The 15,256-nt window shown below is 33.9% G+C and overlaps 2 protein-coding genes across 2 annotated transcripts; both read left to right on the forward strand.

Annotated features, from left to right (window-relative positions):
• The first annotated feature begins 4,323 nt into the window (after nt 1-4,323).
• LOC141486897 (uncharacterized) lies at nt 4,324-6,918 on the forward strand. Its single transcript, XM_074185501.1, has 3 exons — nt 4,324-5,061; nt 5,119-5,729; nt 6,901-6,918. Exons 1-3 carry the CDS (start codon nt 4,893-4,895, stop codon nt 6,916-6,918), a joined length of 798 nt encoding a protein of 265 aa, XP_074041602.1. The 5' UTR covers nt 4,324-4,892.
• A 5,616-nt stretch (nt 6,919-12,534) lies between these two features.
• On the forward strand, nt 12,535-14,478 carry LOC141486883 (uncharacterized). Its single transcript, XM_074185484.1, has 3 exons — nt 12,535-12,709; nt 13,644-13,936; nt 14,247-14,478. Exons 1-3 carry the CDS (start codon nt 12,597-12,599, stop codon nt 14,471-14,473), a joined length of 633 nt encoding a protein of 210 aa, XP_074041585.1. The 5' UTR covers nt 12,535-12,596; the 3' UTR covers nt 14,474-14,478.
• The last annotated feature ends 778 nt before the right edge of the window (nt 14,479-15,256 follow it).

Consider the following 15,256-nt stretch of genomic DNA (forward strand, 5'->3'; position numbering starts at 1 on the left):
ATGAATTGGAAATTTTTTGAAAGCTTCAGTTCTATCGGATTTTGGTTTTAGTCCTTCGGGCGTTACTGTAACTGGTTACTTTTCTCAAAAATTCTTATTTATCTAATTGAATTTTAAAATTGGCTTGCCTTAGTCTTTCAGATACATTTTGTTGACGTTGTAAATGTTCTTGTGAAGATATACTGAAAATAACTTTGTCGTCCAAATATACTAAACATGTTTCATTTCGTAAACCTCGTGATATATTATCCATTACTCGTTGAAATGTACTTCTGGCATTTCTTAATCCATAGAGCATAAGTTTATATTCGTAATGTCCGTTTTCCGTTGGAAAAGCAGTTTTTTGTATGTCATCAGGGTGCATTAATATTTGGTGAAAACCATTCGTTAAGTCTAGTGTGGTAAAATAATGACTTTTTCCTAATTTGTCTAAAATAACGTTAATGTTCGGTAAAGGGTATTTGTCATCTATTGTTCGTTCATTAAGTTTGCGGTAATCAATTACTAATCTTCATTTTTTTTGTCCTGAGGGGTCTAATTTTTTTGGAACTATCCAAATAGGGCTTGAAAATGGTGACGTTGATGATTGAATTATACCTTGTAATATTTTTTCAATTTGGTTTTTAACTTTTTGTTTATGAACTTCAGTGTATCTTTAAGTTTTTGTATGAATTGGAGTTTCATCTGTTATGTTTATTTACTGTCGAATTTCATTTTTTGTAAATGGTAGAATTGATTTATTATTATAGAAAATATCTCGGTATTCATTATATGAATTTTTTATTGTTCGTTTTTCTTCTAAATTAAAATGTTCGAAGCGTGAATTTTTTAAAATTGCTTTTCGAATGTTATCTTTGAAATTGTCTAATTCTTCATTAGTTTTCATTTTTTTGATGAAATTTACTTCTATTTTATTTAATAATTCAATTTCAAATGGTTCTTCGATGGATATTTCAATTGGAAAAGTTTGTGCGTTTGTAATAGTAGTGTATGCAGAATAATTTTCGATATTAACAAGTGCTTGAGGTGATTCGACTAAATTATCATATTTCTGATATTTTAAAAATCCTAAACCTTTTTTTTTGTTTACGGGTATTTTTACTATTTTGGTTGTTCTGGGTGAAACAATAATTGAATGGTTTTTCATTTTAAGGTTTTCCTTCAAATTTGAAAATTCTTCTGTTCCGTATACAATGGCTTGTTTTTTCTCAGGCTTTAATTTGTTCTTGGAAATTAATATCTGAAAGTCTGTCATATTTATCACTAAATATGACAGACATTTCTAACACGTAATAATTTTTCAGTTTATATGTTTAAATGAAACAATATAAAAAATATTGATGGAGTTGGCAAAAAACTGATGGAAGTCCATTACCACAAGAATACTGATTTGTTAGACTAAGCATAGAAGTAACAGATTTACTACTCTGTCCTGACAAACATTTTTTTTTTTCGATTTTATTTATATAGTCTGTTTGAAAAATCGAAATGAAACTTTTGATTCTAAATTGTTAAATCGTATTTTCTGATAATAATTATTATTATATTTTACACCGTACTTACCAGAAGACGCTAGTGTAATTTTAAATATGGATAATAATTATGTGCACAGTGATAGTTATAGGTATGACGTTGACGTGATTGCCCTGTTCAATCACATCAACGGTGCCGTTGCTAAAGAAAGTCCGGGTTCCACATTTTCTGATTTGTTCAGTTAAAAATAGCCATCTTCCATCCCAAAATCAAAGATTTGGCAAACAATGGAGAATATAATTTGTTGTCTAAAAAATCTAGAAAACTGTATGAAATATATTACAGAAAATTCATGGATTACGACAATAATAAGAAAAGATGGATATCAACACTACTGTATGTACATCCAAATGTTTTGAACTGCGAGCCCTTTCAAAGCACCAAAAAGTACTAATTACTAGAGAAATTACAAATTCTGCAATTCATTTTGAAAGCTCCAAAAATACCTGTATGAAAGCTATTTTCAGGCCGTGGTCTGCAAGTTTTTATGCTGCGGCGACAGTTCCGAGGCGACAGGTTCAGGCAAACCGACAAGTCTGCTGTGGCCGAACATGTTCTCAACAAAGAAGGTTCAATCTAGTCATATTAGGTTCTTTAAACCTCAATCTGCGGAAAAACTCTTACTGAGCTGAATTTCGGTATACACCTTCATTATGGCGTTTTTGTGACCACTCATTTGATACCGCGGATCAACATGTCGACTCAAGAGATTCACGCATTGAAAGAGATACTAATGACATTGGAAAACTTACTTTACATAATCCTTCAACGAAGTAGTTTCTATATCAACAGGAATTGTTGGCAATAATCAAATCAACTGTTATAATGCCAAAGAAATTGGTCTGCAGTCGATTAAATAAATGATAGGTGTAACATTCGACAAAATGACATTGAAAGGCTCTGACATAGTTCATCCATTATCATCAGTAAACACTTGTATCATGGTTCATAACTATCAGGTACCCATCGATCCGATATTGCTATTTCAACGAATTAGTTTAAATAAAAATATTGAGGAAAATCATTTTGAATAATTACAATATGAATTAAGTCCATATCCAATACCACCATTTGATAATGTTGGCATGAGAAAAACTCAGAAATCAAAAATATATCAATACTTGGAGCCAATTAATTATCAATTAGTTTGTGATGATGCAACATACATAATTTATAGTGGATTTTTTATGAATCGTGTTGTATGGCAAAAAATTATACATTCAATATTATCATTGACAAATATTTTGAATATTTATCAAACAATTTTGGTCAAAATACTGTTGTCATTTTTGATGATTACTCCGATACCAGTAAAAATATCAAAATGATGGAACAACTAAGACGAACCGCAGCCGTTTCTACATCTTGTGAAATGCACTTCAGTGAATCGATGGAAGTTCCTATCAGTCAAGAAAAATTTTTATCTAATCGATTCAATAAAAAAAATAGATTGAAATGCTCATTAAGAATTTCGAAAAAGTTGGTATTTCTACAAGATGATGATGACGTGTTGATGTATGGAAATAGTAGTTGATGCATTGGATACAACAAAAACAAGAACTAGAGCACCAGCTCGGGTATTGCGACCGTTACCACATCGACTTTGAAAATATATACCGCAGCAGTAGATGAAACGTCAGGTATAAAAACCTGAAGACCAAAGTTAAAGTCATGTATAAGTGATGAGATATATCGAATGAGAATGGATCAAATGGAAAATATCATATTTTAATTCATAGGCATTGGAAATATCACTCCTATGATCGATAACTGTCACTCAAACTGACGTTCAATGCCAATCGCAGAAAAACATTTGATTTTCAAATTTTTGATGAATTCAATTACGAGTTTCCCTATACAAGAGCTTTTTCAGCTCGTTCAGGGTGACTTGTGAAGTGATTAGATTACATTGTGAAAAATTGATGTAATTGAGTGATTCGCGAATATGTGGCATTTTAGGTATGGTCCGAAACTAACCAAAGTATTGGTTATGCGTTCCAACAGTAACCGCTGCATCATATCCCTGAAAAAATGGTGATATTCGAATTAAGGACTTCTGAAAATCGATGAACCAAAGTCACCCAAGTCATCGGCAAATATTTTACAGTAGCCAAATCCCATACTGTCAGAATAAATTCATTGAGAGTAATTTATAGACCTAGAACAAATAGTAAAGTGACTCTAATCTTTATCTATAATATATTGTGATATACAAGGTGTCCCTGGACTTCCTCTTTTCCTCTAGGGAATGTATAGATGGGGTCAAAATATCACCAGTACTTCATATAACTTTTTTTCCTAAAAGTCTTCGTAACCAAGTTACGGGCCCTCGAAGTTACAAAATGAAAAATGTTTTTCTATGATAACTTTTCAAGTGAATATTCAAAAATCATCCAAATTTTGGTAATTGACTAAACAAATGAATTCCGTCGATGAGCTTTCATGCAGGAGTCAGTTGTTTTGCTACAAAGTCAGGAACGGACTACCCCCGATGGTCCACACCCCAAAACTTTGAAATGACAGATATTTTTCAATATTTTTCAACAAAATAAGGTTACTTGGACAATTTTATGAATAGAAGTACTCGTGTGGAAAGTCGATCGGAGCAACGAGTCTTGATAAAAATGTAGTTCTACTCGACGACATCAAACCCGCTCGTCCACCATAATTTGAAATGAATAATTATCAAAGCAGAAATAATAATGATAACGTTAATTCAACAACATTTATAACAGGAATAATACAAAGTATGCTAAAATGAAGACGTAAACAAACAGTACAGTACCTATATGGAAGTTTAAGTCACAATTGTGATAGCAGATATTTTTTCAAAAGAAATATCAAGTTCTGTAGATTCGTGGTGTTTTTAAACTAACAAGCTACTCTACTATGAAATATCGAATTCATTCCATATTTTGTATGTACATAATACGTGTGGAATAATCACGTTTCGTGTTGATCAGTTATCTGAATCTCATGAATCTCAACATTCGAATGTTTCAAATTCTTCTTCACAGCTAAACTGTTGAGGAGCTTCACTGATAACTATAATTTTATGGGAGAAATTCTTCAACACGAATCTAAATTTAGCTGAAAAAACGCACATCGTAAAAAATATTTACTATACTAATAAAAAGCAAACGAATGAACTACAAAAACGGCTGCACATGATCAGGTGAAAAATATCCAGGGAATAATTATGATCCATTTCTTTCACAGATGTTGACAAAAAAACCTTTTAGAAAGTTTTGATAAAAAATGAGAAACTGGAATGCGATTTTGTTTTGTTGAGTGGTGCGTTGTCATATGACTATCATTGTATTGTCAATAATCTATAGGATATTTTGAATTTTTTTGATATGGCCGAACAGTTTACATTCAATGAATATGCAGATATGCATGTATTTTATGGACGAGCATTTTGTAATGCTGCAGAAGCTCGTCGTCTGTATTCCGAGCATTTTCCCAATCGAACGGTACCGTCAAGAGAAACATTCGAGCGTGTCGATCGCAGCTTGAGGGAGACAGGTATGTAATAATTGATAATTAATTTGAGCACGTTGTTTTATTTCGATATTATTGTAGGTACAGTTTTGCCAAAACGAGGTGGTGAAGGCGCTCCTAGGACTGTACGTACCGTTGTATTGGAGGAAAATATTTTGGAAGCCGTCGCTGATGATCCTTCAATGAGCATCAGAAATCTATCAGAACAGTTCCATACATCCAAGTCCACTATTCATAGAATAATTAGGGAACAACTGCTCCACCCATTTCACATCCAGAAGGTACATGCCATGACACCTCAAGATTTTCCAGCACGACTGGAATATGCCAATTGGTTCATGGATAGGCAAAGAGAGGATATGACTTTTATTAATCGAGTTTTATTCACTGATGAAGCAGGTTTCAGTAGAGATGGAGTTATCAACTCTCATAATCTCCATATATGGGCCAAAGAAAATCCCCATGGGATATTGCAAACCAAACACCAACGGAAATTCAACGTGAATGTTTGGGCTGGTATCATAGGAAACCATCTTATAGGACCATTCGTTCTACAGGACCGATTAAATGGAGAACGTTATTTGGAGTTCATTCAGAACGATTTGAATGGACTTTTGGAACATGTTCCATTGCAAACCCGAAGAGATATGTGGTTTATGCATGATGGCGCTGCTCCTCATTTTAGTTTGATTGTGCGTGACCATCTGAACCATATTTTCCACAATAGATGGATTGGTAGAGGTGGGCCATATTCAAGGCCATCGCGGTCTTCGGATTTAAATCCATTGGATTTCTTTCTGTGGGGCCATCTGAAAAGCCTTGTTTACGCTACACCTATTCACACAAGAGATGCATTGTTGAATAGAATAACATTACATTGTGAAGCCATACGAAACGATCCTGGAATGCTATTTCAAGTACAGAGAGGGTGTCTTCGCAGACTAAGAAAATGTATAGAGAGAGAAGGTGGTCATATCGAGCAGTTTCTGTAGCGGATTTTTCATTTCTGTTTGCTCTTGAGGCTCTTGAGTTTCGTTAGTTAAACGTGTTTGCATTATAAAAATGCAAACACGTTTAACACGAACATTTTACCTATCATTTCCATTTTCCTTAAAAACTAATATTTTCGAATAATGGTAGACATCTCAGGATAAATGTTGTTGAATTAACGTTATCATTATTATTTCTGCTTTGATAATTATTCATTTCAAATAATGGTGGACAAGCGGGTTTGATGTCGTCGAGTGAAACTACATTTTTATCAAGACTCGTTGCTCCGATCGACTTTCCACACGAGTACTTTTATTCATAAAATTGTCCAAGTAACCTCAATTTGTTGAAAAATATTGAAAAATATCTGTCATTTCAAAGTTTTGGGGTGTGGACCATCGGGGGTAGTCCGTTCCTGACTTTGTAGCAAAACAACTGACTCCTGCATGAAAGCTCATCGAAGGAATTCATTTGTTTAGTCAATTACCAAAATTTGGATAATTTTGAATATTCACTTGAAAAGTTATCAAAGAAAAACATCTTTCATTTTGTAACTTCAAGGGCCCGTTACTTGGTAACGAAGGATTTTAGGAAAAAAAGTTATATGAAGTACTGGTGATATTTTGACCCCATCTATACATTTCCGAGAGGGAAAAGAGGAAGTCCAGGGACACCCTGTATTCTATATCTGCTTCGATATAGAAATTGAAAAATTCAATGAAGTTTTTCAAATCAGAGTACTGAAGTTGAAGAAAAAGATCTTTCATTTCAAAACCATCAGTCCTCTTTTAGTTCTATTCATCAGACAGAAATAGCAAATAACCTATGAAATGGATATGTTTTAAAAATAACCACGCATTCACGTTTTTTTAGGTAACTCCTACCGGTTAGTATTGGTAACATTAGTACCATATTCTTGTACAACTTTCGACTATAAAGACATAACAGACAGTACTAGTGACAAAGTTTACCGAATACTATAAGTTGGTTCACTCCAAGGAATTCGTTTGTCGGTACGGCTCAGGATTGCATTTTTTGCGATTTCCATAAATCATATCGCCGACAGACGATGTCTGGAAGCCGCCGGCCGCATGACAGTTATACGAGGGCAGTTCCTATTCGCGATATCTACAGGGGACGTTCCAAAGTTGAAACTTCGCTTGCTCGGTTGTATCAGACAGATAAACAAAGATACGAAAGTAGTTGTTTGTCGATCAACTTCTAGAAACATGATAGATAAACTCATGAATAAATGATCTAAGAAACAGATCAGAGTGATTTACTGATGAAATGATAAACATACATTCAGAAAAACATGTTTTATTAACAAAAATAATACAATTATATAATGTTATATGTTTATAAATGATTTAAAATATTCAATTTTACATTGCATGATTTATGTTTCCTAACAATCTTCATGTCCTGGTTCATGAATTTTAAAGTAAAGTATATCCGAACTCTTGTATATAAAGATATATAATAATCGAAGAGGAATTTTTGACATGGATGTGAGAAAAGAATTTTCGAATATTTTGTTTTCAAATACTGTCCAATTCCCTTCTCACTGCCGATTTTATCAAAATTTTCAATGAATATGTTTTCCATCTCTATTACATGGTCAACAATATCTCTTGATGGGAACTTGGGAAGCCAACGTGACTTTCATTTTTTGAAAATTATTTCGATAAATGTGGTCATTATTAAGTTTAAGAGCCAATTTATATTGTTTAGTTCTATCATAATTATACATTGTTTCTATGTAATGTTTTCTTGTTTCTCCACCCTGAAGTAAAAACTGATAGGAAAACAAATTGTTTCGTGTCGACTTCAGTAAGTGCGGGATATCAAACAAATATACAAGTTTATGATCGTCTATCAGAAATATGGGATTTTCGTCTGTAACATTCAAAGTTTTCACCAACTTCTGAAAATTTGAACCCTGATCGGAAACCACCCCCATGACATTTAGGCCTATACTTTTGCATCTTCGTACCGTTTTGAACAAAATATCTTTCAAATCATCAGAAGTTGCTGATGTCTTATAGAAAAAGTATGCAAGTGGTATTTTCCAATTGCTTGCCAAACCTCTGACCATTACTGTTAGAGCACTACTTGCTATGTCAGTAGAGGTCCCATTCAAACTTGTTTGGAAACCTACTATTTTGTCTCTGGAAATATCATAATAAAGATGAGATTTCAAAGATATTTCGTCTAGGCATAAAATACAATATCTTTCTTTCTCCTTCATGAGCCCAATCCTGAATTCAATAACACGAAAAATAAAATCGTTGAAGTCTGGTTCAACAATCCAATTTTTCGTGAAACGATGAAGTGTACTTTTTGACGGTAATCTACAAATTGTTGAAAATTTTTTGTATGCTTTCGGACCAAGAAAATAAACAGTCAATGCAAACTGTTTGAATTCGTCACTATACCTGGACCCTTTTGGTGCTTTATTTATCAAAGAAAGCTGTGCTTTCAAGAGCTTACAATATTGCTCAGGATATTTTCGATCCAGAAACTTGAAAACATCATCCAGAGTAATTCCGGTTTCGTCCAGTGCTCTTTTTGATGTTGAAGCTACTGTTTTCTCTAGTGATACAATTTTTTTTCGTAATGCCACTTTTCTTGGAGTTCCCGAAGAGAGTTTAGCAGATGTTTGGCTGCATTCATCTAAAAGAAAGATGTACGTACTTTCAATAATTGTTTTCTTGTCATCGTTTTTTTTTCCGAAGCATATAAAAATAGATCAGGTAAGTATATATTATAACGAAAACATATTTCACCTCGTGATCCTAATTGATCCGTTTGAACCTGAGCATCAATGTAAATAAAATCCTTGCTAGTACCGGCAATGGCATCATCATCTGGAAGGTTTAAACAACAAAATTGATATTGTAAATTTCATATGTTAAAAAGTGGAATAAGATTTTTTCATCATTTGAATCTATAAACTTCACTGAACCAACCTTTCTGAGAACCATCTTGAGGCAGACGCAATGAAGGAACATCATAGCTATGAATACGAGAATTCACAATATCATCGGCTCTAAAATGTAAGCTGCAAATTTTAATTCTATTGTGACTCTGCTCTGGGGTAAGAGTAGCATATCTATGATTCCCAATGAAGCCTAATACATTTTTCCAACGTTGACACCTAAAAAAAAATTCAAGTATATCAATCTATAAACTGAACATTTTGAAAAAAGATTGAAATGAGTTTGGATTGGCAAATGCCGGCGGTATATTTCGTTATGAATAATTTTATACAACAAAACCATAAAAGGTATAGATAGGTAAAATAAAAATTAATGGTGAATATATTGAATGCATACCTTTCACTGTACTTTGGGCAGCGGAAAAACGAAATACCTGGGCTTCCCACCGTACTCAGACAACCATCCACTGAGCAATACGTCGACATTTTCACAAAATAAATATTTCGAACTCCGAACGAACACAACACTATCACAATACCAAAGTTTACCGATTCTGTAGTCTTTGACAATACCAAACAATACGGACAACCTTTATATCTCGTGGCCGACGAGAACTGGTAACTTCAAGCGACACACACCTCGGCTGGTAATTACCCGCTGTCGCTAGCGGGCGGCGAGATTTCTCAGATGTCGAAAAATGAGCGAGTGACACGTCTTATAGTATTCTGTAGTCTTTGCTAGTGAGCACCCCTTTTTTAAGGACACGCATACTTTCGGCATCGTCCATAGATATTCTAATAAGTCTGGTAACTCCTTTGATGTGGGTAAAATATGCCGCTTTTTTTGGGGGCGGTCGTAAATCATGCGGCTACCAGCAGAAAACGTTATACGAGGGTCAGTCAGCAGCGCGAACAATATGTTTACTCGAAAGTGTGTCTACGAGGGTCAGGCGTCAAGTGTTGATCATATTCATTATATATTATGTATTTATGTTTTTGTATGATCTTTCATTGAGATGATTATATAATATGAGATTCTAATAACAATAAATTGAGGAATATTTCGTTGTAATAACTGGCATGAATTATCTGATTTCTTAAATTATGGGCGTGTAAAAAGGTTGAGATACTTATAAAGGGACTCCACAATAAAGAGAAAATGAAGATGAATAATCTTTATTTACATATTACCTAATCAAATGGTGATTTGTTGTTTTCTTGAGTATACCCTAATAGTATAATTATAATCTATTCAGTATTTTGGCATATATATTTAGACACATTTCAAATATTTAGCTGGGGGTTGGTTGGAGTTAGGTCGAATAACTGAAACTACTATTATTTCGTTGCCGACGTTTCGACTTTTATAAAGTCATCTTCAGGGCACTACAAAGTTACAGTAAATCAGACATAAATACACACAAGGTAAAAAAATATTGAAATTTGCGACAAGAATCACTTCTGCGAATGAGAGGTCAATATTGAGTACATTAATTTGGTACAATTCAATTGACCTCCTCTGTCCTCTACATTACATTTTTACTGTCAATTGAATTGTACCAAATTTACTCAATCTTGACCTCACATCCGCAGAAGTGATTCTAGTCGCAAATTTTAATAATTTTTCACCTGTATGTGTGTATTTATATCTGATTCACTGCAACTTTATAGTGCCCTGAGGATGACTTTATAAAAGTCGAAACGACGACGTCTCTTGACACATTATAAAATAAATTTGATTTGATTGACATTTCGTCAATGCATAAAATACAATCCTTAGTTTTACCTGACATCAAAGGTACTCTTAATTCCAAAATTTTAAAAATGAATTCATTGAATCCTGGGGTAATTTTCCAATGTTCAGTCAGCTTTCTCAGAGTAGAGGGAGATGGCAATCTCATAACTTTAGATAATTTCTTGTATGCTTCTGGTCCTAATAAAAATAAGCTCAAAGCAAAATGCTTGACTTCTTTAGAGTACCTGGCTCCTTTGGGATTTTTGTCGAGTAATGTCAGTTGATTTTTCATCAACATAGTGGCCTCCTGTGGGTACTGTTCGTCCAAAAATTGTTCAACATCTTCTCGTGTTACCGTTTTGCGCCTTTTCGAAGATTTGAGCTCGCTTTGCAGCTCCTTAATTCTTCTCCTGAGTCCTTGCTTTCTGGGACTGCTATCAGATAATTTGGAAGAAGTTTGACACGATACATCTATAAAGAAATTAGCACATATTAGAAGTGATTCGAGGAATAAATAGAAAGAATTTTAGGTTAGATTCAAGTACCAATTAGTGTATTTTTACTGAGGAATTAGGTCTTTTTGTGGAGAGAATGAAGTTTGAGGAACAATTTTTTGGTTTTCTTCTTCTCCAAATCAAAAAAATAGATGGACTCTTTATTCCCTTTTGTTAATGATTCAAACGTCTTTGAATGATATACATGAACCTATCAACAGAGAGTGTTTGTAATTTTTTTTTGATTTTACTTCTTTCATGGAAGTTGTTATTTCTATTTTTTTTATTTGGAGAAGAAGAAAGCCAAAAAATTGTATTTTTACCTTCCACGAATTCTTGAGATAACCCACTTTGGACTGACTTATTGGATTGTAGTACATAATCAGTTTCTTTGTTGGGAATTAATTCTAAAAAACATTTGTAATATGAATGAGTGATTATGTTCATCATCATAGAGCTTTGGCATTTACCTTGTTCAACTTCATGACATGTATCTGTTTGTGTACACGCATCTAATTTTGAAGGAGCTAATACGCTGGAGGGACCTGGATTGTCATTGTTTTGATCATTACCTGAAAATAACTCTTTCAAAAAAAAATATTCCATGCTTGTGAAGTGGAAAATTTCTTACCGTCCAATTTTTTTGGAAACTTTAAGGGCACAGCAGTGGTAAGTAAATGTTTTCCAGAGGAAGTGAAGGATTCATCGTCAAAATGTTTTCTACAAACTCGTATTCTAATGTAGGCTTGCTCAGGTGTTAAGTTAGCATATTTGTGGTCTCCAACAAAACCAAATGCTTTTTTCCACTGCTGACACCTGCGAAATATAGTTTGAACATTAGTTATAAATAGTATCTAAATCACATTACTACCGAAACATTTTTGACCTATAACTGACATTATGTATTTGATGAATTTATTACCTTGTGGCATCTTTGGGGAATCGAAAAAATGAAATATTTTCACGTAAACTATCACAAGAATCCACACTGCAGAAGGTACGGTGAGAAGTCATCACAACAATAAAAAATGTTCAAAAAACTACAAGAATAAAAGTTCCAATAAAATGTTTATTTTACGCACTAAGTATAACTGGCCGGAACGATGCGAACTGTTCAATCGGAGACACTCTGTTAAACCACAGCTTCAGCTGTGGTTAAACCACAGCTTACTTACTATACAGCTAAAACACTCTCTTGGCGGGAACGGTTTGCGTCGATCCCCTCGCGCAGGCTTTATGCTCCGCCTCTTAGGGGAAAAGACGTCTATGGCGTGCAGTCGGGAGATCAGTATTACTTATTATACGTTTAGCCGTCATAGGCGGGTGTATAGTTTTGTGCATTTTGTTTGTGATTCTTTTGAACATAGTGTTTTATTTTTGAATTTTTAACTGTAGTAAAATGAGTGACAAAAAACCATCAGGACATCATCATGTTTGTGCAGTGCGAAACTGTTATATTAAAGGTTATAACTCGAAGAAGAAATTCTATCGTTTTCCTAAGGATGCGAATCGGTAAGTTCTTACATCATATTTTTTTGCATATTTAAGTAAATAAAAAGTAAACTTTTGATCATACCGTGTTGTCGTAAAATTGTTTGGGAATATATAAGATAAATTACCGTCAAAGCTGGTCAAAGCGTCAACTTCCAAAACCTTAAATATCACCCAGCTCTCGAAATAAGTACCTGCCTCTTCTTAAAATAGATCCACGTTCAAGTGGTCGAAAGATGCCCTTATATCCAAGAAAAAGTGGTATGCATTTCTTATGCGGGGACACATTAAGCAGTATGTATATTTTTTCTGGGGAATTTACAGTATGCAAAAGCGTAGTGTTCTTTTAATGGGGTTTTTTTTTGTTTTTTTTTTCGGGGGGTTTTTGTATGATATTTTTTCTATGGTGTTTTTCCTTGTTTTTCCTACATTACTATTTTTATATATATCAACGACTATTAATTGTAATGAAGCAAATAGGAATACAGGTTGTCCCTGACAAGAATGAACTCTACAGGGATCTCGTAAACCATTAGGGCTACAAAGTTGTTTAAGTTAGGAAAAAGTTGGGCCCCACTAAACCCTGCAGTATGATTTCGAATACTTCCGAAACTATTTTGGGAAAAACCGAATATTTGATGATGACTGCGGAGGAAGAAAACGTTGGGTTAAAAAGTGGCTATGAAACGTGAAATTTATTTTGTTTTATTGTTTTAAATTATCAGAAAAAGTTAATAATGAAATTGGAATTTTCGGTTTTTCCCAAATATCTTCGGAAGTAATGAGAATTTTCCAAATTTTAAAACATCATCCGGCAGGGTTCAGTGAGGCGCAACTTTTCCTAATTTGAACATCTCTTTAGCTCTAATCGTTTATGAGATCCCTGTAGAGTTCATTCTTATCTGGGACACCCTAAATAGAGGTGTTGTTTAAAAATGTTTTTATTCATTTACAGAGCCAGAATATGGGCAATGAAAGCCAATCGCGAGGACCTGTTCGGAAAACTAATCGACTTACATCGAAGTTACTCGATATGTGAAATCCATTTTGAAGAGAGGATGTTCACTAGTCACTTTCATACACGATTAGTAACCACTGCAATTCCTACCCTATTCCCGTCTCTCGAGGGTACTTCCAGAACTGATCATTCGTATAGTGCACCGCCCTTGCAACTTCCTGCAAAAATACTACTTCTAGATGACAATGTTATAGTTCCAGGCGGGGTTCCACCTCCACTATTTGATTCAGGTATTAAAAATAGTTTCTTAATTTAAAATAAAGCTTAATGTTTTGTATACTGGGCGAAACGAAGGGTGAACCAAAAATAACTGTACAGTGCTTTCATTTTAATTGTCCCACTATTAAAAGACTAAAACCTTTTGATTTTTTAACCTTTTAAAATGAGCTAAAAATCGCATGATATCTGTACATGTCAAGTTTTGTTAAAGTTTTTGTTCCGCCCTGTATAAAAAAATCTACGAAATAAATTGTTCCTTGCTTAAGAGTACATATTCCCCTAAGTTGTTTTTTATTTGTTAAATAAAATGTATTTTTGCAGCTAACCAGACAAATGTAGTTGAAACCGAACTAAAAACCGAGGTTCAACATGAAATCGCCGTGAGTCCAATCACAGTTACTCCTCCTTTGACATCTCCAAATTCTAGCCAAACGTCAGCCAATTCATCCTTCGATACCCCAAGGAAGGTTAAATACAGACAGCACATCAAGTCCATAACTGCCGAAAACAAATATTTACGAGAAAGAGTTCAGGTACTTGAGAGTTAAAAAATTAATGACTTAGACAATATATCTTTGGAGGAATATATGTCCCTAACATTCAAATTTTGCAATCCAGACACTGCAAAATGTGTTAATATGCAAGTATCACAGGCGAATAAACATCCAAAGGGTAGACGTTATAGCAAAGAGTTAAAAATTGAATGTCTGTCAATATATTTTGCTGGTCCCCGAGTGTATAAAAATACTTGATGGCTAAATATAGCCTTCCCTCGCCTAACACTTTGCTAAAAGAAATCAGAGCAGTTAGAATAGGACCAGGGTTAGATAATCCCGAGTTTTTCATTTTATTAAAAAAAAAGATTGACAGTTTCCAGGCCCAAAGCAAATATTGCTTATTGTGCTTCGATGAAATGTCCATAAAAGCCAATTTATTTTATGAGCGTAATCAAGATTATATCATTGGGCTAGCAATGGGTGATACAGGGGAGAAAATTTTCAAACCAACTTTAACTGCCAGTGTATTTATGGTCAGAGGAATTTATTCCAAATGGAAACAGCCAATAGCATATTTTTTATGTCATACTTCTTGTCCTGCTAACCTATTTCATAACCTATTAAATGAAGCTGTGCAAAAATTAAAAAATGTGGGATTAAATGTTTGTGCAGTTACTTGTGATATGGGGTCCAACAATATCAAATTGTCAAATATTTTAAAAATATCTCCAGAAAATACTGGTTTTTATTTAGAAAACCAGTATCTCTTTTTCATCTTTGATGTGCCACATATTATAAAAGCTATGAGAAATATGTTGATGGCATATGACTTCT

Source organism: Leptinotarsa decemlineata, unplaced genomic scaffold (assembly GCF_025532065.1).
Source record: "Leptinotarsa decemlineata unplaced genomic scaffold, Ldec_3_MD MMD2_tig00026375_RagTag_RagTag, whole genome shotgun sequence".
Classification (NCBI taxonomy): Eukaryota; Metazoa; Arthropoda; class Insecta; order Coleoptera; family Chrysomelidae; genus Leptinotarsa; species Leptinotarsa decemlineata.